This window comes from Aptenodytes forsteri, unplaced genomic scaffold, assembly GCF_000699145.1.
Source record: "Aptenodytes forsteri isolate BGI_AS27 unplaced genomic scaffold, ASM69914v1 Scaffold83, whole genome shotgun sequence".
Taxonomy (NCBI): domain Eukaryota; kingdom Metazoa; phylum Chordata; class Aves; order Sphenisciformes; family Spheniscidae; genus Aptenodytes; species Aptenodytes forsteri.
Genome location: NW_008795371.1, coordinates 5,903,974 through 5,926,780, shown reverse-complemented (window position 1 = coordinate 5,926,780; position 22,807 = coordinate 5,903,974). Strand labels below are relative to the sequence as shown.

At 37.5% G+C, this 22,807-nt stretch overlaps 1 protein-coding gene across 1 annotated transcript in view; it reads right to left on the bottom strand.

The window, feature by feature from the left end:
* MEGF11 (multiple EGF like domains 11) overlaps positions 1-9,683 on the bottom strand; it is a 219,362-nt gene extending 209,679 nt beyond the window's left edge. Inside the window, exons 1-4 of the mRNA XM_019472384.1 lie at positions 9,563-9,683; positions 5,491-5,614; positions 2,860-2,961; positions 1,212-1,312 (exon numbers count right to left, since the gene is read on the bottom strand). Of these exons, the coding sequence (XP_019327929.1) occupies positions 1,212-1,312; positions 2,860-2,961; positions 5,491-5,606 (319 nt within the window). The 5' untranslated portion in view covers positions 5,607-5,614; positions 9,563-9,683. The remainder of the gene's footprint in view (positions 1-1,211; positions 1,313-2,859; positions 2,962-5,490; positions 5,615-9,562) is intronic.
* Positions 9,684-22,807: the final 13,124 nt, after the last annotated feature.

Here is a 22,807-nt window from a genome sequence, read left to right as displayed (position 1 = left end):
ACATAGGAAGGATTTTAGCAAAGACAATAGGTTACATTAAATGTTTTTCAGGACTTGAGTAACAGCACTTCATACTTCAAAAGATCAAATTATTACTCTCTCTGTAAAATAAGGGTGATTATAATGCCTTATCTCAAAAGGCTGGTAATTTTTCACAGTCCAAAGCCCCTTTAAAGTAACTGTTTGGCATAAAGGTCATTTAAAATGAGATTAGGGTCCATTCATGGTTTTGAGGTGCTCACATATTACAATATAAGTACAATATAGGTACTCAGATAAAAACACCAACAGAACTAGATAGAAATAGCTTTAAAGCACTGTGTCAAGGTATTTAAAGTTAGCTGGATAAATGTATCATTTTCACATTTAAATTATTCTATGGCATTCTAAACCCGTCAATAAAATTTGGATTCTGATGCTGATCAAAACCTCCTTGTGTTTTTCTTGTGTCATAATCCCATTCTAACAAGATGTAGACAAGAGATCCCCAGCTCCACTCTCCTTTTGAGCAAAGTGTAGCAAATGCATTCTGTCTCAGAATATTTAGAAAGCTGCAATACTGAAAACACATGACATTAATGTACAGGACATTTTTAATTAACAAAGCTCTTAGGTGTTGCTGAAAGATCCATTTTGCTTTTTGTCCCCCTCAGACTGACCTAACACACTCCAGAGCTTTTTATTTAGTTATACGGTGCAATTAGGACAAAGTTCTTCTGACATTTGGAAGCTTTAAAAAGAGCAAAATTATTGACAGGAACCATGGGAAACACAATGAGATTTTAACTGTTCTTACCTGAAGTAAGAACTTTCAAAGTTAAGAGGCAGAAACTTTACGCTGCTTCTTATATTATGTAATAGTTAATTCCTAAGAGTGTCCTCAGTTCCCCTAATTCTTTAACATTAGTGCATACTTGCATAAATTACTCCCCAAAGTAAGGTCTGATTCATGAAAGTACTCAGGAACTTGATTAACACCCTCCCCAATGATTTCAGGAAAATTTTACTTAGGTGCTTGAAATGCATAAACCTGAAATGACCTGAAATGTTCTTTATCTGCAATGCTGGCTGAAATCAGTGGGACCTGAAGGTTCTGAGCAGCTCTGAAAATCAGCCCTCAGTATTACTACTGCAATATATCTTTAATTTGTCTATACCTCCTCAAAAAACTTCTTTTAATTGTCACATCTGAATCAAAGCTCTGTACATACGTATACAGTAGTCTCCACTTTCATAATATCCAGGGCAGCACTGAGATCTTCGCCGATACATAGTTCTTAGTCCTCTTCGATATGCTGTTTTATAACTTATTCTAAATTGCAAGACAGAAAGCCATTTGACAATATTGAAAATCAATGCCTACTGTTGGAATTATATTTGTGTTAAATTATAGTAAGGATAGCATTCAATAATTATTTTAAAATGCATGAAAGCTTTTGATATTAAAAGCCACAATAAAAAAAAATCAATACTTGTTTTGAAACTTGAAATATAACTTGTATTATGAACACAGTACTCATGACAGTCAATCACTGTAGCCTTTCCTAGGACTGCTATCTTAAAACATTTCCCCAGTCCTAAAGCAAGTGCAAGGAGTTTCTTCAAGAATAAACAATTCATTTCTGCATATCAGCAAGGTCAGCTATCATCAATAGAATGAACAGAATCTTCTACAGAGACCACTGTGTCAGCGTGCTACACAAGAAATTACCACAATGGAAACTGCTCTCAATACACAAAATGTGAAGTTAACCCCAAGTGATTTCTTCCTGCTTGCTAACCCTTCCAAGACATTAATGCCTTGCAAAATGACATTATAGTCCCAGTTCAGTATTTAAAGCATGTTTTCCCCACCAGAATCTGTAGTGCACAGAAATTAAAACGTGTTAAGCATTCTGTAGCTTTTCTAGACTTATTCATAGCATTACCAATGATACCACATTAGAAAAGGAATATTTAATAGAGAACATTTAACAGCATTTCAGAACAGCTTTGTTCATGCTAGTTTATTTGAAATTACCTAAATTGAACAAAATCTATTGTCCCTCATGTTAGATAAACTGATTGCATTTACTCTGCTGCATTCCAGGCTACACAATAGTCCAGAAAGCTCTGCATCTCTGTTCAATTCCATACATCGTAACACAGAAGCTAAAAAGCAAAACCCCACAGTCAGACTGGGATGGTGCTGAACAACCTCTTTGCTACTGAATGCGTGAAAGTTAAGGTACCAAGTAGCTTGCTTAAACCCTCTTGAAAGATTGCAAATATTAGTGGATGTTTATTAGGATACTTTTCTATTTGGAATCAGAATGAATATAACAGCGATATCTTGCAGCCTGGGAAAAATTAACTGTTTAGTATTAGCTTTCACTCAGTGCTAGAAATGGACCCATCTTCATTTTACCTGATTTTCAATACAGATTTGGGTGCAGTATTTCAAATATAGATCCATTTATAACTATCACTAACCCTCAAGTGCCCGATTCTTCAAGATTTAGGAGCTGCAGGAACCTCCCACCATAAACCTGGATATGCACTGATCACTTGGAAAGGATAGTTGGTCATGTTTGGTCATGTAATAAAAACTTCCAGTCGCATGGCGGGGTGAATGGCAAGGATACATACTCCTGAATGGCCCCATAAGAGACTGACTACCATTGATCTCACTCAAATTCCATGCAAAAATCTCTCTAGTTCAATCAATGCCCTAGAATGCCAACCCCCCAGCTATTGTAGTAAAATATATCTTTCCGTACATATCTATATTAGAGTACCACAAAAATTTGGATAAATAAAAGTTATGCAAGGAGATAAAAAGGCAAAATAAAACTAAAATATCTGGGGATCAGCTCTTACCTATGTCTAGTGCACTTGAACCAGTTCAGTATGTCAGTACATCTTGTATAATAGATCTGATCAAAAGGATGAGCATAAGATTCCTGTACTGTCACAGCATAGCTAGGAGTAGACAAAGAAAGAAAGTGAAAGGGTGTTTGTTGCAACATGAAAAGCTTTAGTTCCCTGTATATGCTACTCATCTAACTCCATTATGAAAAATAATTAAATCAATAATCTTAAAACTTTGGGCATTATTGAAAACCAGAAAAGGGCTTCCTTCAAACACAGCTCTTCCTGAAAATTTTGGAAATGCGTCTAACTTGGGCTCCATAACTAAAATAGGCATAGAGATTTCAGTCTGAGTAATAAACCATTCCCTTCTGGAAAAGAAATAAATGTTACTAAAATTCATGGTAGTTTAGAAGGTGAAAAGGGTATTTGGTCAACTTGATAGTGCAAATTTTAAAAGAGAGGAAAGCACCATGTTTTAAAATGTCTCAGTTGCCTTCCTGCCTAGGACTGTTAATTTTTTGGCTTGTATTCCACAATGCTAATAAGATCTCATATTAACTTAGCACTGCTGCATTTTGCCAGCATGATGGGATGCTCACACTTCATTTTATGATGAAGCAGCATCATTACTTCAAATATTGGGTGCACCAATCAAATAGGATCATTTGTAAAAGGTTGAAGAGTGTTTATTTTTCTGCTGCACAAATTTAATCTTTTTAATTTGTAGCAGAAATAACCTCAGAACTATCTGAAAATTGTAACATGAGTTAACTGGTGTCTCGATATGGAACACTGACAATACAGTTAGAATGGGATTACCTCCCTTTGTACAAATGAATGGATATAAACAAAAACTGGGCAAATTGATCAGAAATCACAGAACTCCAACAATACTAAGAATTCAGCAATCTCCTTCCCAAAACACTACTTATTCATGCAACAGGTACTATATTAATTACTATGATTATACTGAAAGTGTCTGGGCCTCTCACATGATATAGCAACACAAATCTCATTGACTTGTTAGTGTCAGTCATTTTAGAACATTGTATTGCCCTACAGTAAGTGTGTGCACTGCTTAAGAGACTCATAATCTCCAGTTCTGATCTGGAAACAAGCACTACTTTATCAGATCTACAATACCTTTGGAGAATGATATTGAAATCATTCTAGGCAGGGTCAAGACCCCGGAATTAGATCCTCCAAGTCATTCATTATATTGATTGTCTTAATCATCCAAGCGATTTCTTTCTCATCAACGGGACTGCTGACATGATTAAGCCCTGAGAGATTGCACCCTTAAGGGAATACCAAAATATTTGCTTGGAGGGTCTGACTGGCTTGAAATCGAAGATTGGACTATTACTGCCCTGCTTGTCATGCCTCTTCTAGACAAGCCAAGATTCTACTAGATGTTGCTTTTGCCCTCTATCACAGTTTGCTGGGTTTGACAATAATGTTTTTACTTCTACTAATGCCAAAATGTAAAGTATTTACATTGCTTATTATTAATGTAAAACAGTAACACAAATCTTTATTATTATTTTATGATCCCGTTATTTATCCAGCAATTGCCCTAACAATCTTTTCCCTTTGATTTATTAACATCTAAGTAACAAAGTCATCTTGGTCAGTACAACCAATCAATTTTGGTATTTAATTTTTGTTTCTCCTTGATTGGGTCTCTAGGTTGCTGACTTTCTTCAGACAAAATCAATATTTTATTCCTGTGCTCTGAATGCACTTCACCTCACAACACAGACTGCAAAATCCTATTCCTGTACAGTCTTTGCTTTGCAGCTGCATTACCTACAAAGAGTTAGTTCTCTAATTAAGGCCTCTAAAGTCAAAACATAATGCCATTAAAGTATGATTCCATTTTTGCTCTTGTTAAGGGGTTTATTTTGCTGAAGTGTACAGTAATTCATATTTGTGTGGAAATAAACCACAGAACAGAACTGGAAATTTAGCAAGTTAAACTTAAGAGTACAGGAACTTTAGCCTCTGCAAACAGACCCTGCATGAATGTGAACCCTATCAAAGCTAGTGGGTTTCTATGTACTCATAAGAACTGTCTTGCACAGATCCACTTTTAGGACAAAGACACTGTAACAACAGAGAGAACAGAATTACCAGGGCCTTTAATTCTCAGTGCTTTCATGCAGATACTCTTTGATGCTGACACGAATTTGGCAGATACAGCCACAAAGTTCAGGCCATACAGAATAAGCCTGCATGTTGCAGCAGGAAGGGCTTAAAACTTAGTTGAAATCTCTAATAGTCTTGCTTGACAACAACCAGAAAAAAGCAAGACAGAACAAGGCCACCATTTCTCTAGGTCTCTCCGTGATAAATGAAAATACGCTTGTGCAGTCCTCTAGCTGAAACTGTGGAGGAGCTTTCCAAAGTACAGCTGAGCAGAGAGGAAACACAGGGGTATGTGGTCTATAGCCCTAGCTTTAGAACCAATTCTTTGGGATGATCCAAATCCTCAAAGGCACTCAGAAGTGCTATTTCTGTCATGCAAATCCATGAGGCAGGGTGGTATTTAGCAAATGATGGCTCTTATTTTGCCTTTTAAATATGAAAACCTGAGTCGGCTAGCCAAAAAAAAAAAATTGGCATGTTATACATTACCTTTCCCAATGACTACAAACATTTGGATCATCTGGGTTTAGGGACAGAGTAGTTTTGAGCAGAAAAGACAGAATAAGCCCTTTTAGAATCCACCTGAACAGCATATGTGCCACCATTGTTGTATCTAGATAAAGAAAAGAAAGTATAGCCATTAAAGACAATTTTGAAAAAAACATCCTTCTAGGCCTTTTCATCCTTGCTTTTGTGCAAATCCAAATACTGTGGAGTTATTTACAAACTGAAATACTTGAAATAGCAATCAACTAAACAGTAAAATTTTAAAAACTGCAAATGCATTCCAAAAGGAATTTATACATTTAAACCTACTAAAACCGATGAATTTGATGATTAAGCTACCCAAGATATTGATAGCCCAAATGATTCTTCCAAAGAACATTTCTGATACTGATCATTTTTATGGCTGGCTGGCTGTACCAACAAAATAAATAACTGAGGTATGAAAACAATCTATTCTCCCATCAACCTATAGGCAAATGGAAGAATACCCAAATACCCCCTTTGATTTATTTAAGTGGGTTTTACATGTGTCAGTATAGTAGGCTAGACCTGAGACATATGCTTATTACACGACTGAAGGCAAATCAATTCACTTTTCAACTCTTAGATAGGGGGATCACTTAGAATGACAGAGATCAACATATTGGATCACATTATGCAGAACACTAAACATGAAATAAAAATATTGGCATTGAAGTTGGAAATAGATTGTATAAAACTCATTAGGTGTGGTCTCTTCATGATCTTACAGTTCATCTATTAAATGTACTACTTATACCTATTTATTGCTCATTTGGGGCTTTGAAACCAAAGTCGTGGTGTTTGCCTAGAGGTCTCCAATGACATCAGTCAAAAATACAAAATAGATAGGAAATACAAAGCTGCTTTTAAATGTAACTGCATCAGAGGTGTTAATCTGTTAAACATTAAGTCAGTAAAAAGTATTTTTAAATATCCATTTCAGGCATTTACATCGTCATATAATCCACCATTCAAATCAAAAGTCCCATAAATTATTCCTGGCAACAAGACTGCCCTAAAAATAGATTGAATCTTCATATGATCATCTAAAAAACACATGGCTCATTGCCTCATGGACCAGAACAGCAAAAGGGATGTTAAGGGGTTTACTCTGCATGGCACTGATATAAAGCCCAGCATAAAGAAGTCATCACAAAGCAGAATGAACAGCAGAGGGATAGCCAGGAAAGCTGATCTGAAATGACCTGCTTCAAAGCCTTCTAAGCTAGTTCAAGGACACCCATTGCCTTTAGTGGATTCGAAGTCAAGATCCCAATGGGAGTAATAGCTCATCTTTTAAATTATTCCTAGAGCTCTGCTAAACACAAAGATAGGTCTTAAGCCATGTAAGTCATATTAATGTTAATTAACATCATTTAATGTTCCTCATGAAATGGATTTAAGTCTATCAGTGACCATTCTCTACCTGCGGGCTGTTTCAAATTCCCATGGCAACAATGCAACAGCTTAGTCTGGAAATTAAGATGACTGACGAGAAAAGGACATGAGAGAGAGTTGTGTTTATTGAAAAGACATTCACTGCACTTGTCCTAGACACTACTTCTCCGTAGAGGAAAAGTGTCTTGAGTGGCTGACCTGCAAGTGCTCACGGGACAAAAGTCCAACAAACCTAACGTTCAAAAACTGAGAGCTTGTTTGAAAGTAGAATTGAGCTTTGTTTTAACATAACATGTACCAATAGATGTGAACTATTGTTCACACCAAGTGTGAGGCTCAACAAAATGACAGACAAAAATATCTTCAAAAGATGCCTTTAACGTATTACACCAAAATTACAGAGAACAAGTTTTACTGAGCACTGTATTTACAGGTTGCAATTTACCCCCTTTGTTCATTCTCTACACCTTTGGTACATGGCAACACTGAACAAATAGGACTAGAGGAAAGCCTGCTTCTAATCAACAGAAATGGTCAAAGGAAGAGCAAGGCAAAACTGCTTAAGGAAATACAGTCCTTAAGAGAGGGGGGGGTTAAATTAAAACACAGTTCTGTGCTCAGTTTGATAACTTCTTGAGAACATCAAGAGCCTGGATTTATCCCTAAATTAGTTAAAGGCAGAAAGACAGCCTGTCTTCAACCTAAAGAGAATGAGCCTTTTCTCATTTAGCTAAAGCAGCCCGCTATTTGAATTCTGTAGTTCTCAGAGATCTCAATTTGTTCTTAAGAAAACAATGTATCAGTTTAGTTTTTAAACCAAATAAACACCAAAATAATTATTTATAAGCCTTAATAGCATGCAGAATATTTTTTTACAGTGTATTTGAAAGAGGTTCAAAATTGTTTTCTAAACCTTTAATGCTAATGGTATTTTATTATCTGTTTATAAATTAACTGCTTTGTGCAATTAATTTTATAACTTTGTAAGTCAGATCTAATAACAGAAACATCCAACTCTCCAAATACAGCAGAAGCTCATTCATCTCAAGTGTCTCTTTTTCCAACGCAAATGAAATATTTCACTTTGATCACTGTTAATAGAAAAGACCTCATACTAAAATGGAATGGTTGCTATTACAAGATTCAGAATAAAACTCTAAAAATAGGAGGACATATATTAAAAACCAACATCAAAAAAGAATCCAGTAATGACATCTAATATGGTTTTTTTTTCAGCTTTTATTGCTCAGCATAATATATACTAGATTCCTGCATTGCGTTTAATGTTTGGAACATATTCTCCCAATGAAGCAAGCATCAGCCTTTCAGGGGGACAATGCCTGTAACTTCATTAAAGATAGAGCCAAATTATATAAACATTTCCAGTGTCTGCCACAGCCACTCTCCTGAGGATAGGCAGCCTTTTGAGCTTAACAAGAAAATAAATGACACATAGGTCCTCTGTGCAATCCCTAAATGGACTCTAATTTTTTGTCTCTCCAGGCCTGATTTTTCTTTTCAGGAGTGAAAGAAGCCAATTTAGGTACAATTTGGCAAGAAAGAGGGTCTTTCAATCCAAAATACAATCTGGTGATTTTTCACAAGTGTCTCACTCTCTGTTAATTATAACTGATTACGTTAGGTATCTGTTATTCATTAAGCCATTTTCACATACCTTGCTCCCTCCTTTTTGAATAAATTTCAGTACTTCACCTACAATATTGATACAGGTCACTGGTTCCATCACAAAAGAAAGGAAACACACTTTCACTGTTAAGCCCCAAATCTTAGCTATAGAGAAACTAGTAGGTGGCAAGTCATTGATTTATTTGTCTGTGGATTCATTTTACAAAAACCTTTGTTGAGGAAACTGTGCTGGGGTTTGCAAAGAGACCAGAAGATGCAGATGATCATTTAAATTAGATGAAATACATGAGAGTGTGAACAAAAGCTGGTTGTTACTCCCTTTTGCAGTTTATACGACAGAAGCTGAGGACAACAGTACCCCACAAGATTGGGACCTACATGCGAAGAAAATAAGACCCCAAAGAATCCTTGCTTGGTGAAGCAAATATCCTCTAAAGCTTTCTCTAGGTGCTGAGGACCTGGCTTTGGTAATAGTCTTGTGAAAGAGGACTAGTGTATACTTTAAGTGGCTGGGAAAAAAAAGGAAAACAAAACCACAGATTAAATTTCTCCTCTGCTTCCTTGGCTGACAGACTAGAAAATTTAACTAAAAGTGACCATTAGAGAACTTGCTGTTTAGGAGCAGAAGTAGTGAAACATTTCATTTTGACACTTCTGTCATAAAATATTTCATAACATGACTTTGACATGAAATTCAAACAGAATTTCCAGTCCATGACAAAGTTCTAAATTGAATGCTTTTGTCTCAATTTGGGATGAAATGAGTTCTGAACCAGGCAAAAAACTAATTTGGTATCCAGCTGTAATTAGGGAAAACATTTACAGAAGTGTCTTTCACTAGCATGCAATATTCTTAAAACCTTATATACTTTTGAAGATCATTCCTTTAGATGTCTAAATGTATATGCAGTCGATTAACCTAGCCTGAATTTTTCCCACAAACTTCCATGCAATGCATTTAACAAAGAGCCACGTTAAAAAGTCTTACCTCAAAGTGCTAAAAATGCCTAATGGATCCTGTTTTTATAGACTATCAGCACATGAAGACACACAGCACATTAACAGGATAGCAGAAGAACGCTCTTCAGAAGTTGCTTGGCCCTGTGACCAATCAATTAGAAAAACAGAAAACATATTGGGTCAAAGAAAGTGTGTTTGGGGGAGTGGAAATAAATTAAGACAGAAATGAGAAAAAACATTCTAAATAATTACATATCATAAGATAATTGTGCTATATCAGACCAAAGACAACTATCCTGCTTTCAGCCAATAGCAAATGTCTAGGAAAGAGCGTAAGATGGTGGCTGATAGCAATACATCCCTTTTATACCCTTCTAGCCTCCAGCAATTTGCAACTTTGTGACTTCCTTAGCCATGACTAGTATCTTTGCGTTTGATAGCATTTAGTGGATTCTATTCCAGTAATTTGTCTAACTATTTTTGATCTGTTAAAATATAAATTTCAGTCCCCTAAATTTAAATTTTAGTGTCAACAACATCCTGTGATGGTCTCACATCTTAGCCATGTACTGTATGAAATACTTCCTTTGTTTTCCTGTCTGCCTCCTCTATTTCATTTGATACCTCCTTGCTCCTCTGTTAGAAATCAATCATTGATTCTCAGACTTTGTTTCCTATCATTTCTTATCATATAAACAACATTTTGTTTACATATAGACTTTTTCTTCTGTTATATCCCAACAAGAAAGTTCGGTGAAAGTTTGATGAAAGACCTTGCAAAAGCCTTCTGGAAATCTAACTGGATCTTCTTGGTCCATCTGTATACTTCAAAGAGCTTTAACAATTTATGAAGCCTTTACAAAGCCATGTTGATTCTTCATAAATGTATTATATTTATCAAGAGGTTCCCTAATTCTGGTCTTAATTATTGTTTCTACCAAATAGGAAAATCTAGGTGCATCAAAATTAGAATGTATTCTAGTATTCGTATGTGAGCGATTAAGGAAAATGCAAGAGAACAGTTAAGCCAGAAAACAAAAAGTTGGATTTCACTGAAGAAGCATTAAAGTGACTGAGTGTTTGCTGATTACGCTATTTTAGTCTCTAAGTAGTAGCAAGCTTCCAACAAGCTGCCCTCTGTGGCATTCCTCCTTCTCATCCCATCTGAAATTTTCATGATAGTTTAGGCAAGGGATCATTTAAACACACACTTCATTTGGCTCTACATCAGATTTTGTTAGAAACAAGCTGTTATGAAAGCTAAATGAGGCCATGAGTTTCAAAACTGATCAGGATTTTTTGGATGCCTCCATTTATGATTAATAACTTGAGATACCATGAAAGGGCTGAATAATATGCAGACCTCAGAATGCATGCTAAGAAACAGGTCATTTTAATCTAGGCAGTCAAGAACTAAGCCATTCAAACTCAGTAGTCACCTTTAAAAATTGTTGCCATGACCAACAGAAATATTGCCAATGACAGGTTGTGGTTTTGTTTTGTTTTTAATGAAAATTTAAAGCTGTTTCAAACAGATAAACACTTCCAGGAAGGATCAGGTACTGAATAAAAAGCACTGACAATGTGATTCTTATCATCTGAGCACAGAAAAATTCAAGTGATAGAAGAACTAGCAGAAACACCAGACTATGCACTGGGATGCTGGGTTGCCTCTACTGACATTTTACACGATTAATGCGGGAAGACAGTAGACAAGAAGCTGCCTGTTAACAAAAGATGATATTTCAGTTAACAGGGTCTATCTAACCCTCTAGGAGTCATTTTACTGAGGGCAAATTATTATCCCTTACATGCAGGGCAAAATAACTGGTCTATAATTCGTACTACAAACCCCATGTTGTCAGTCATTTATTCAGCTTTTCCATGGTCTCCTTAAGCACTGCTCTCTTTAAGGTTTGTGTGCATCTCTGCCTGTGATTTCAAGAAGGTAGTTCAATAGCTGGAAATACTTGGAGTAGATACAGAAGTCACGACTATTCACAAATATCCCTGATACCATTTCCAAACACAAGTCTCCTGTCACCTGGAGGTGACATAGACAAGGGGAGAAACAGAGCTGACCAGGACAGCACAACTGCTTTTGACTTTCCACAGGTTTCCTTCACAGTATCCTGTGAAGGCTCACGGCACAGGACCAGTTCGTACAGTTCAGTTCCTTGAAGAGGCCAATCCCAGCAGTGGCACAAGCTAGGAACAGACCGACAAGATGTACAAAACTGGACCTTTCTTACCTTACAGTTGAGTTCATACAATGGAGACAAGCTTGTCCCAACTCTGTCCTTCTAGCCATAAAGGTAATGCCAATAAACATAAGCAGGAACCTTAACTTTTCAGGATAAACTATTCTATGTTCTCTATGAAAGCTGACCATGCACCTCTGCTGCTGAACCAAAGTTCATGCCTGAATTTACAGTGAATGTTGGGAATGAAACAAATTAAACAATTCTATGGTATTTTCTGTAATTAACATGACTTGGGAAATAAAAGAATAAAAGCAAAATTTAGAGATTTTCACAGTTTATGGGGAAGTCATCAAGGAAATTATGAAGAGCTACATCTTGAGTCCTGTTTGCTTAGTCTTAGCAGCAGCCACCTCTGCTACATCATTCAGTGAAGTAGGTGCTGTTCAGTACAAATAAAGGAACCAATGCCATTTCCCAAGACGTAATTTCAGAGGCTTTCTTTTAAAGACTGGATAAATGCACCGGGGTCCTAAATGCTAGGGTGCCCTCATGACTCTCCCTTATATTCTTTGAACCAGAGTCGCTCAGTTTTCTAAAACTGGGTGGGGGGCTGATTTTAATGGGAACCAAATGTCCAAACCTTTTAAGTTGCTTTAAATGTCTAAGCTCTAAAATATATCAGTGTGAGTTCCAATTGCTACACTGAACATTATTACAGTTCCATGGATAACTTATGAAGTCTGAAGGTTTGCTTCAGTGCTAAGCACTCTTATAAAGCTGACTTCCACTGGAGTCATTGGGAGCTTGGCTAGAGCAAAGCAGGAATAAATAATGAAGTACGCTCTTTTCAATCTATCAAGTGTTATTTTTGGAAACTCAGGATTGTTCCTTCAGTGCTCTCAGAGGAAAACTGGGTCGAAGTACCACAGAGACATGCCACTAGGCAAGCAATCTAGGCAATGAGTTTAGTTATGGGTGATGAAATATGTTCATCAAGACAAAGGCTGGTGTATTTGTCTAGGATTCAGAGGACCTGAGTTTAAATCATACTGTCAAAGACTTAAGGCGTGACACTGGGTTAACAAAGTGGGCTAGACTGAGGTAGCTCGAATTCCACCCAAGTTCTGCATCTAGTATTTTCTGTAGGCTAGCTCTGAGCCTTCAGAGGCACCTAACCACCATACAACACAGGGCTTTGAAACTTCAGGTGAATTTTAGGACATGAAAATTTTCAAAGTCTCAGTTTCTTCCACAGGAAAGAGGGGAAGAGGACTGACAAACCTGCCAGGGGCTTTAAGAATAAGCATATTACAAACTGAAAAGTGATTAGATACTGAATTTCAATGTATAAACACATTTGGCATTATCCATCCACTGTATGAGATCAACATCAACACACAAAGAAACGCAGACACTCCTATTTTATCAGTACTTACACAAACTCAATATCCATGCACGCTTGTGCAAAGCACAAGTACCAATCCAAAAAGCTATTATTCATTACAATACTAAATTTCTTTTTCTTAAATAATTGAATAGTTAATCAATAGTCCAGCAGAAATATAATGAAAATATTACATTAACAACACCTAAAAACATTGCTGAAACAGTGCCCAAATCCAGATAATTGCTGGCTCCTTTTCAGAAAGGTCAGCTTGGAAAAAAATTATCTGTGATTTTCTGCCCATAATTTTGTACTTATACTCAACTACCAGTGTAAAATTGGAAGCCAGCCCTTTGAACATTTGGCCCTCTAAGTTATTAATCCAAACTCAAGTCCACTGAAATGCTAGTGTTCCTTCTAGCGCCTAAGCCCTGAACTGATCTTCCAAGCCTTGCCAGTTAGGACAGAGAGATGGCTGACATTCCACTGGCACTTTCTGCCATAAGCAAGTTGGTGTCGACAGGCTTTGAAGGCAAAATCCGGGTACCCTGCAGTATTTCAACAGAAGATGACCTCCTGCAAGCTAAGAAATCCTCCTGGGGCAGTCATCTCTGAACCTTCTCAATTAAAACATGATAAATAAGGAAAGTCAGAAAGAGCCACTTTATGCATTTGCCTGCTTAACCCTCCTACCCTGATCTCACCATCTGACCGTTGCCGTAAGGGGATGGCAGAGGAAGCCAGCCGGTGCTGCAGTGTCCCCCATACCGATCCCAGTCTTTTTGCACAGTGGAATTTTAAAGCTGCTGAAATTGTGTGGGGAGTCACATTCTCTACTGATTTAACAGTATATTTATATTCACTATCCCATGCATATTTCAGATATTCCTTCACATATATTACTTCAGAAGAGAAAGTAAGCTGGCACACATCAAAAAGCTGATCTCCTGAGAACTCAAGTTAGCTTGCTTACACATAGCCACCCACCTAATCCATGTTCAAGATGTCAAACAATTACAACATATGCTTCCTTAGACACTTAGACCAACAAAGACCTTGTATCCCTAGAACACCCAGGATAAATAAAGCAAATTAAGTGTTACAGGCATGCCCAGATGAGGAATAATATGTTTCTAAGTATTTAGCTAAAAAACCCCAACCATTTATCCCAACAGAATTTTTTTACAGCATTTAAAGAGTGCATGTGAAGCTGGTCTGAAAATGGGAGTAACAAGCAATGAAATATAAGGATGTTCAACATATATGCAGTGAAATAAATTAAGTATGATTCTGTGAAAGTGCTGTGAAAGTCAGTGAAAAAAGCACTGTTTGAAAATGTAGAATATCCTTTACAGTTATATTTTTAAAAATTACTTCTATTTGTCAAGAACAATTGGCCCCTTCTTTTTGTCTTCATTTATCTCAGAGGAAAATAAAATGAAACAAACAGCAAAAAAGTCCCAAGTACAGTGAACAGCTGAGCCAGGGACAAATTAAGTAACACAGATTGATGGCTGTTGATCTACAGCAGTACTATCACATCCCAATGCTACATCTCATATTTCATTTAAAGACCCATCTCTTCGTTTCCAGAAACAGTGCAGTATTTATGGGAGAAGGCTGATTTGCAAGCCTTGGAGCTGCACTGAGAATCCAGATTCAGTTTTTCCAATTTGGCTTTAAAGTTGGTGAATGCCTTGAACTTTGAAGATGGTAATCCAAATAAAATGAAACCGAACACTGAAATAAAATGAACACTGAAACTAAACATGTATTTTCAAGAAATGCTGCAGGCAGGGCAAAGCTTTTTATCTTCAGTTTCCTCATAAGACAGTAAGGAAATAATGTTTGCTTCCTCTGCATCTATACCTTTACTAACCCCACTGGTCCAAGAGCATATATCTTCTTCTGTTCTCCTCTGGGTTTTCCCAGTGCTTTATCCTCCCTGGCATTCTCTGTTACAACAGCACTCAGATGTTCTCTTCCTGCATTCAATTTCCCTCTCAGCCTCTTGAAATCTTTATCTAAAATTTTTTAACCTCATAGCTATTAAAAACATTGACTGGCCCATACAGAATATAACTTTTTCTATTAATGTCTGCTAAATGTAAGATAAATGTTAAATCAATTTTTAGATTTCTAATGTCTTAAGTATTAGAGTGGCCACTTAAAAATTGCCAAGTTTACTTGAAATATGAGAGGTTTCCTCAGAAGCTGCAACAATCCGTTGTGCTTTTCTGTGCTTCTTACAGGGCATATCTGGAACACTATCAATACCGGAGGAATGGTATTTGGTTCAATCATGTCAAAGCAAAAAGCCTGAAGTTAGGAGTCCACATAATTTATCTAATTTTCAGAGCATGCACAAATCTCTGTCTATCTGAGAATCAGGCCGATTACTTAGGTGCCTAGAAATGGCTACAAGCTCTTAAAGGTTTAGGCATCCAACATGGAAAATAGGCTGAACAGATCTGCCCTTCTCTAGGACTGAAAGCTGATGCCATGGAGAAGGTCATGATGTGTGAACAAGGTCTTTGCAATTACTGCTGCAGATTTATTGCTTCATAACTATCCACCAGCTGGTCACACGTTGTGCTGGTAAGAAGGCACCTATTCAAAGTGCCTAAAGCTAGTCTCTCAAAACACCTCTAAAGGAAGCTCAAGATTCATATTGAAACATGAGGTCAGGTTTATGTCCTAGCAAAGGCCTGACTCCATGTCAAGGCAAGACTCAGACACACACCAAATCCTTTTCCATGCCTTGATTCCCCTGTGAACCCAGCTGTGAACCAGAAAGGAGGAGTACTGTGCCTAAAGGGTTGACTGCGGGGCTCAGGAATATGGGGCACTTCAAGAAGCAAAATGTCTCTGCAAGCTAGACTTAGATTTGCATTTCTTGGCCACCCACCGCTGACTGTAGACCTTCAAGCTATATAACCAAAGACAGGCACCATGAATAGTGTTCAGTCAGGTGCAGAGCAGTACCCAACTGCACCTTCACTAAGATGGGTCTCAATGGGTTGAGACGGGCAATAACAGCATCTGCAAATGCTCTTTCATAACATCCAAGTCTTACACTTCTGTGTAAGAAAACTGTTTTCTCCTCTGTGCAGAGCAGAGAGAAGAGGAGAGTGTAGCCAGAATTCCCAGCAGATCCAAATAGTCTCCCAAAATATCCTCACCTTTCCAGGAACCATCACAGACACTGTTAGAGCAATAACTGGAGAGATAAATGAGAACATGACCCCAGCCTTATTTAATTTTACATCACTATGCAAAGCTCTTGACTCTGCTGTCTCCATGACCTACTTTATCTATTGTTTATTTCTTTTTTTTTTTTCCAGGAAATTGTTCATTAAGGATAAAAGCACCTGGCTTACAGTAACAGGGCACTGTGCAAAATATCTGTCATAAAGCTGAGAGAGGAACATTCATAAATATATCAGACAGAGCAAACCCACAAAGAACTGAGGGGCTGCAGAGGGGTATCTTAGGTAGAATGAAGGCAAAGAAGATGTAAGGGCCAAAGTCTCTACTGGTGTAAATGGCTGAACTCCACTGAGTTCACTGTGCCAATCTGTATCTGGAGAGTATTTGGATCTACCAGCTCAGTCATCAGATACAGATGGTACTGGAGCTACTCAGGTTAGAGCTAGTATTTTCCTTCTGGCAGAAAAACAGTAACTAGAAAAATCACTACGGACAAAAGCAGATCTGAATAACTGGTGCATATAACTACCTCGGCTTCCTCTTCCCCCTCCTCCTACATTTGGCACTGAAAACTTCTTTAACTACTCTGAGAAAAAAGGTTAATGAAAATTATAAAAGAGAGAGAGTTTATGGGGTAATTTTAGGGCTTGACTTCCATCACTTTACAGATGTACTAATTAAAGTTTTTTCCACAAGTAAAGTACAGTTTTCTCTCTGTATTCTTCCGTCATCAACATCATACATGTACCATCTGCTAAGTCCTCTTACTGAGCCCTCTCCATAGCTTGCTCTCAGATCCACAGCACTCAGATGGTCAAGGAGAACACTTCCCTACAAGTGCTTTATTAACCCTTCTGCAAAGGCATAAAAATTGGAGCTTAAAAAGTTGCTTATACATTTTTTAACTTAGTGTAATGTAAGATTAATGCAGTTTACTCTGTGTTGAGATTATCTGAGCAAATATCACTTACATGTACTCTACTAAACAAAACCAAACATAGCAGAAGTCCTCCTCTCCACAAAATAGGCACACAAGGTAATGACTGGCAGGAAACAGCAGGAAACAAGTGAGTTCCCCATTTCTCTCTCCTCTCCTCTCCTCTCCTCTCCTCTCCTCTCCTCTCCTCTCCTCTCCTCTCCTCTCCTCTCCTCTCCTCTCCTCTCCTCTCCTCTCCTCTCCTCTCCTCTCCTCTCCTCTCCTCTCCTCTCCTCTCCTCTCCTCTCCTCTCCTCTCCTCTCCTCTCCTCTCCTCTCCTCTCCTCTCCTCTCCTCTCCTCTCCTCTCCTCTCCTCTCCTCTCCTCTCCTCTCCTCTCCTCTCCTCTCCTCTCCTCTCCTCTCCTCTCCTCTCCTCTCCTCTCCTCTCCTCTCCTCTCCTCTCCAATACAATCTTAAGCACAGTAAAGAAAGCATAAGCTTTGAGACTCTTGTAGCACCAAACTTGTGGAAAACTTATATTTGTAAGCATGAGCTAATCTTGGTCTCCCTTCCAGAGCACAGCATTAATGAAGGTCTTCTAAGCTCCCCACAGACTGTTCACCTCCTTCCATCTGCCCCAGTTCTTTAGGTACATGCTGTGAGTCCCGTTTCCCTCCTCAGCCATTTTTCTGACCTTCTCATCAACTTCTAGGTCTTGTTATCTTACACACTGCAGTCCAAAACCCCCTCTGAATAACCCCATTTAAAATTGTATGGGGACTTCTTCCCAAGATCAACAGCCACTTTCCACTTCCCCTTCACAAAACTCACTTCAGGCAATTGCATCTCTATTTGTTTAAACTGCAACTTAACTAAGTCCATCTCCAAGGCAACCTGTGCAGTCTCTAGGCTCTTAGCTACAAGTTTGAGCATCTGCTGGGACTCCAGGTATGCCATGTATTGCAGGGTAAAGGGACAAGATCCTATAATTTGGTGATCCATCCTTTACCACAGAAGAAACAAGTTTTCTCTGTGCATGAAAGTGTTTAAAGTCTAGGAACAGCAGAAGCAAGATTGGTGACTGTAAACTCTCTTCTTGCCACTCATTAGAATCTTACTAGCCTGCACTTTACTCTTCTATCTTAACCACCTTTTCCTCTTCCTCCTGTCTTTCATCACACACAGCATTGCTTCCTTTCATGGCATTCCTTTCTTCAAATATGGAGAAGATAAACTATAGCTTATCTCTTCCTAAACCAACACTTTACATGGTTTACTACTGTTATACTTGTGACATATACAAAGTTGAAGATGTTTAACAGATATGCATGAGCCAACTCCCTGGGACAGAGTAATCACTGTCCAATCAAACAAGAGACAGCCACAAGGATAAATACATAAATACAGCACAAAAATATTTGAATAAATCATCAATTACTGTTTTATAACCTGGACTAGGGCAACTCCCGAATTGCTCCTTTCGCTGATTCTTCAGGACTGTGTTGATAAAACACCTTGCAATATCCTTTGGATTTTCTACCAAGAGGATGAGAAGGTATAGCATGTACTGGCTTTCTGCCACATCAAGATGGAACACAGTGCTTGAATTTCCCTACAACACCCGTGCTTCCAGGCTTGTAATTGCTGCCCTGTTCTGAATCCCCCTAGGAGAGTGGGTTGCAAGTCAAAACAGTACCTGTGTCTAGACTTTTGGCCTTACGCTCTGCACCTTGGAAATTATTTAGCTTGTTCTATCTTAAGGTATTCTTACTTCACTACGCGTTTCAAAAAGAATCTCATATAAACTAGGAAGAGAAAGCTTGTCTTGCAACCCAATCACAAAAGCAGGAACCAAGAGTTTAGCTCTCAGGTATTATAGTGATAAGAGTGCTAAAGAAACAAGTAGAACAGAATAAAGCAGTATTGTGTACCAACACACTTGTCAACCAAGGGCCATGTGTACACTGAGCTGTCCTTGCCTCAGTCTTCCCCCTGGTAAAATGGAACAAGTCCTTCTTCCCAACCTCCCATTTCTGACTGTCATTCATAGAAGAAAAGTTTACGTAAATGCACGATGTAATGGTTAACTTGATTTTAGTTATTTTTCATAACTTATGCTGCCCAGTCTCATCTACTGAGGAATAAAAACCCCTCATCCTATGCCAAAGTAGACAACAGATATAAATGAGGTATGGAGATGTGATGTGTTTTGCTTGTTTGTTTATTTGTTTAAACTCAGAGCCCACCCACCAGCCCAGTCATTCATTTTTCAGACTGTTTCAACTCTTTGATTTGCTAACCAGCAAGTCAAACATCAGGTGGGAGTAGGAATGAGTAGGTGGGAACCAGAGCAGTCAGAAGGTCTTAGAATGTTATCCTAACAGCTTAAAAATTTGAAAATTGGAAGTTGATTTTAAAAAAGTATAGCAAATAATTCTCATTTTTTCAGACACTTCTTTTTTTTTTTTTAAATACTGACTCTAACAAAGTATTTTATCTGTTTAAGTTCCTCCTCAGAAAGATTTGGTCAAAATATCCCCTTCAGACCCTATAACATCTCAGTGAAAACAGGCACAAAAAGGCCAGCTGGGAATATGGATATCAGTTTAGCTCTAAAAGGTGTCCACACTTTACAATTTAAACAAAACATTTACTAGTAATGTATCACCTTATTATCAGGAATTGAGAGTAAATTGAAATTTCATGCAACTGAATAGGCTAATTACATACACAGACACATACTTTAAAAACTAGGCTTTTCATGTTCTTAAAGATAAGCAAGTAAGGGTAAGAGTAACATTTCATAGTTATGTCATTGATCTAAATTCCTTTGCATTTTTCTGTGAAAGCACTATACTTAAGATGCATCTGAGGTTGTTCCTGTTTCTCAGATCTGCATTTGTTCTAATCAAATATTCACGTCGTGACTTTTTTTTTCAGTTTTTGCCTTCACATGAAATTAAAATTTTGAAAGTCTGAATCTACCAGTAACTTCGAAGAAAGTACTAAAAACTAATTAAAAAAAAAAAAAGTTCATAGGGAGCTATGGGAAATTCTGTATTAAGCTGGCCTACTAATTAAAATCATAAAAAAGTCATAGGGAGCTATGGGAAATTCTGTATTAAGCTGGCCTACTAATTAAAATCAACTATGCCATATTACTTCCACTGTTCAAATGTATCCGCCTACAGATCTAAAATCTTTTCAGAATGATTAAAATCCGGAGTAAAAAATTCCAAATCTCTTTCCTCTTTCATGTGGAGCCACACAGAATGCACTTTTTCAGATTTCAAAGTCCATTAAAACATCACCTTTGAAAACAGATGCACAATCAGGCCCAGAAGTGATTTATGCAAGCGAGATGCTCAGAACTGCCAGGAACTATTCACGTTCAAAGTACCCCCAGCAGGCTCAGCTAGGTCCAGTTTGTATCACATATAATTAGGATTCTTCAGACCATAAAATCAATAATATAATTAGTAAATGGTATGTTATTTCTCAGAATCTTGCTACAACTTATCTGTCTTTCATCAGGCAGAGCTGACTGCTAACAACATTTAATGTTAATTAATGAAAAGACATGTGATTGATAAAAAGTTCTTTAGAGAATTATTTAGTTACGTACCATAAAAAATGAAGTATGTAATAACTGTAACTTATGTTTATATCAATGACTATTGTTTAGGATACTCTAAGAAGACATTAGGATTACAAGTCATCTTTAGCTACGCTTTCTCCTGCCTTACAGAAACACTTTCTCAAGCTGGTGTGTGTACAACAGATGACCCAGTTCATTGATGAGTTATGTCTCATTTATAATAGCAAAGTCTACAGGTAAATTCTTCCTCAGCTGTGGGACAGCACTGACAGAATATTTTATGAAATTCACTTATCTTTTAACAATGGATGATTGACAGGAAACCATCACAACTGAAGTTACTGACAAAATAAATAACTGAACCTGCGGAGATTAAGCAGGGATTTCTAAAGAATGACTACAATCCTTAGAGAAGAACAGTTACAGAAGGCCAAACTATTTCATAATCTCATAGGAATGCAACATTTTGCTACCAATTACTTTGACTGTCTGAGACCCCAGCTATCAAGGAACATTTATATTTAAAAATATTCCAATTTGATGTAAAATGTCTAAGTAACTTTTCATGATTGTCAGGCACATGGAGAAAGGCAAAAAGAAATTTTTCATTATTCTAAAATGCTGTGGGATTCACCAGAAACATTGTATCAGGTTTAATATGTCTGTTTCTAAACTAGAAAGGAAGGGTAGAATAAATGCATTGTATTAACACCATAGGGCAGCTTCTATAGTTAATATGTCATGTCAATTAGCTCCCATTTCCCAAGACATTTTGCCTTTGATAATATATATCCTAATGCTCTTGCTTAATATTAGCTACATATAGTAAATGAATCCCTGGGTTTGGTGAGACTATTCTAATACCAGAATCTGAGTATACACCTCACTTGCAACAACTTTTTCCAATACAGATGTGTAAAAAAGGAATACTCCTCATATTCTCTCACTTTTCTCTCTAATAAACATACGGAGTAGCATAATAATATTCAGAAATTTTAAATATTCTTACAGCAGCTCTATTAATTCCACCTAGGACATGCCCTATTGTTCAATGGCACACTATTGTCAGTATGAGCAGGGAACACTGAACTTACAAGTAAGCTAAGGTTTTCAATTATCTAAATTCCTAGGAAAAATAAGAGACATACAGAGGAAAAAAATAATAATCTTGCTGCATCTCTAGCAGTTTGGTTTAGTTTGAAAGACGAAGCGTGAAAGTGCTGAGAGCAGGATGTTGGCTAAATAGGTGCCACTTGTACTTGCCCCAGATGTGATGGAGCTGGCATGCTGTTCAATACAAAGTGATTAATGATTGCTTGCAATCAGCCCTAGAAATCAATTGGCATTGAGTGACATAATGATTCTATGACATCATATAGCCTCACATCTGATGCTTGTTCTTGGACAAATTTCTCCTCATGCTGCCATTTTTGGCACTGTGAGTGGGCTCAAAAAAAATATGGGCTTTATGATGTTCATGAATAAACAAGTTTTCACGTGAGAAAGGTTTCTATTTCTTTCTGCCAAATTTTATTTTTCTGTTTACTCATGACCCCTCCCACCACCACTCTTCGGCATGTCAAATTCAACTATATGAGCAGTGCACGGGAAAAGTTATGTATTTAAGGTTGGTCCTTTATTTCAATTAATAATTATGATAGACTAGAGGAAGATCATATAAATGAGAAAAGGAAAGAAGGTGCTACTGCTAGTAGAACTGCAAGTGTTGTGAGCCGTGTAAATCTCCCTCTCAATTTCAGCCGTACCATTGTTGCATGAGCGGACCATTATTTTGTCACTATTTTTGGCACTATCAATAACAAGTTTTCCAAAGCGACTGTTCTAAAGCAATTAATGTTTTAAATGAGAAACTGAGGAATAAAGGGCAGCTTCTTTAATCTCTGTTTGTATGTGATAGGATTTTCCCTGCCTTAATTACCATAGTGTCCTTCTCTACATTT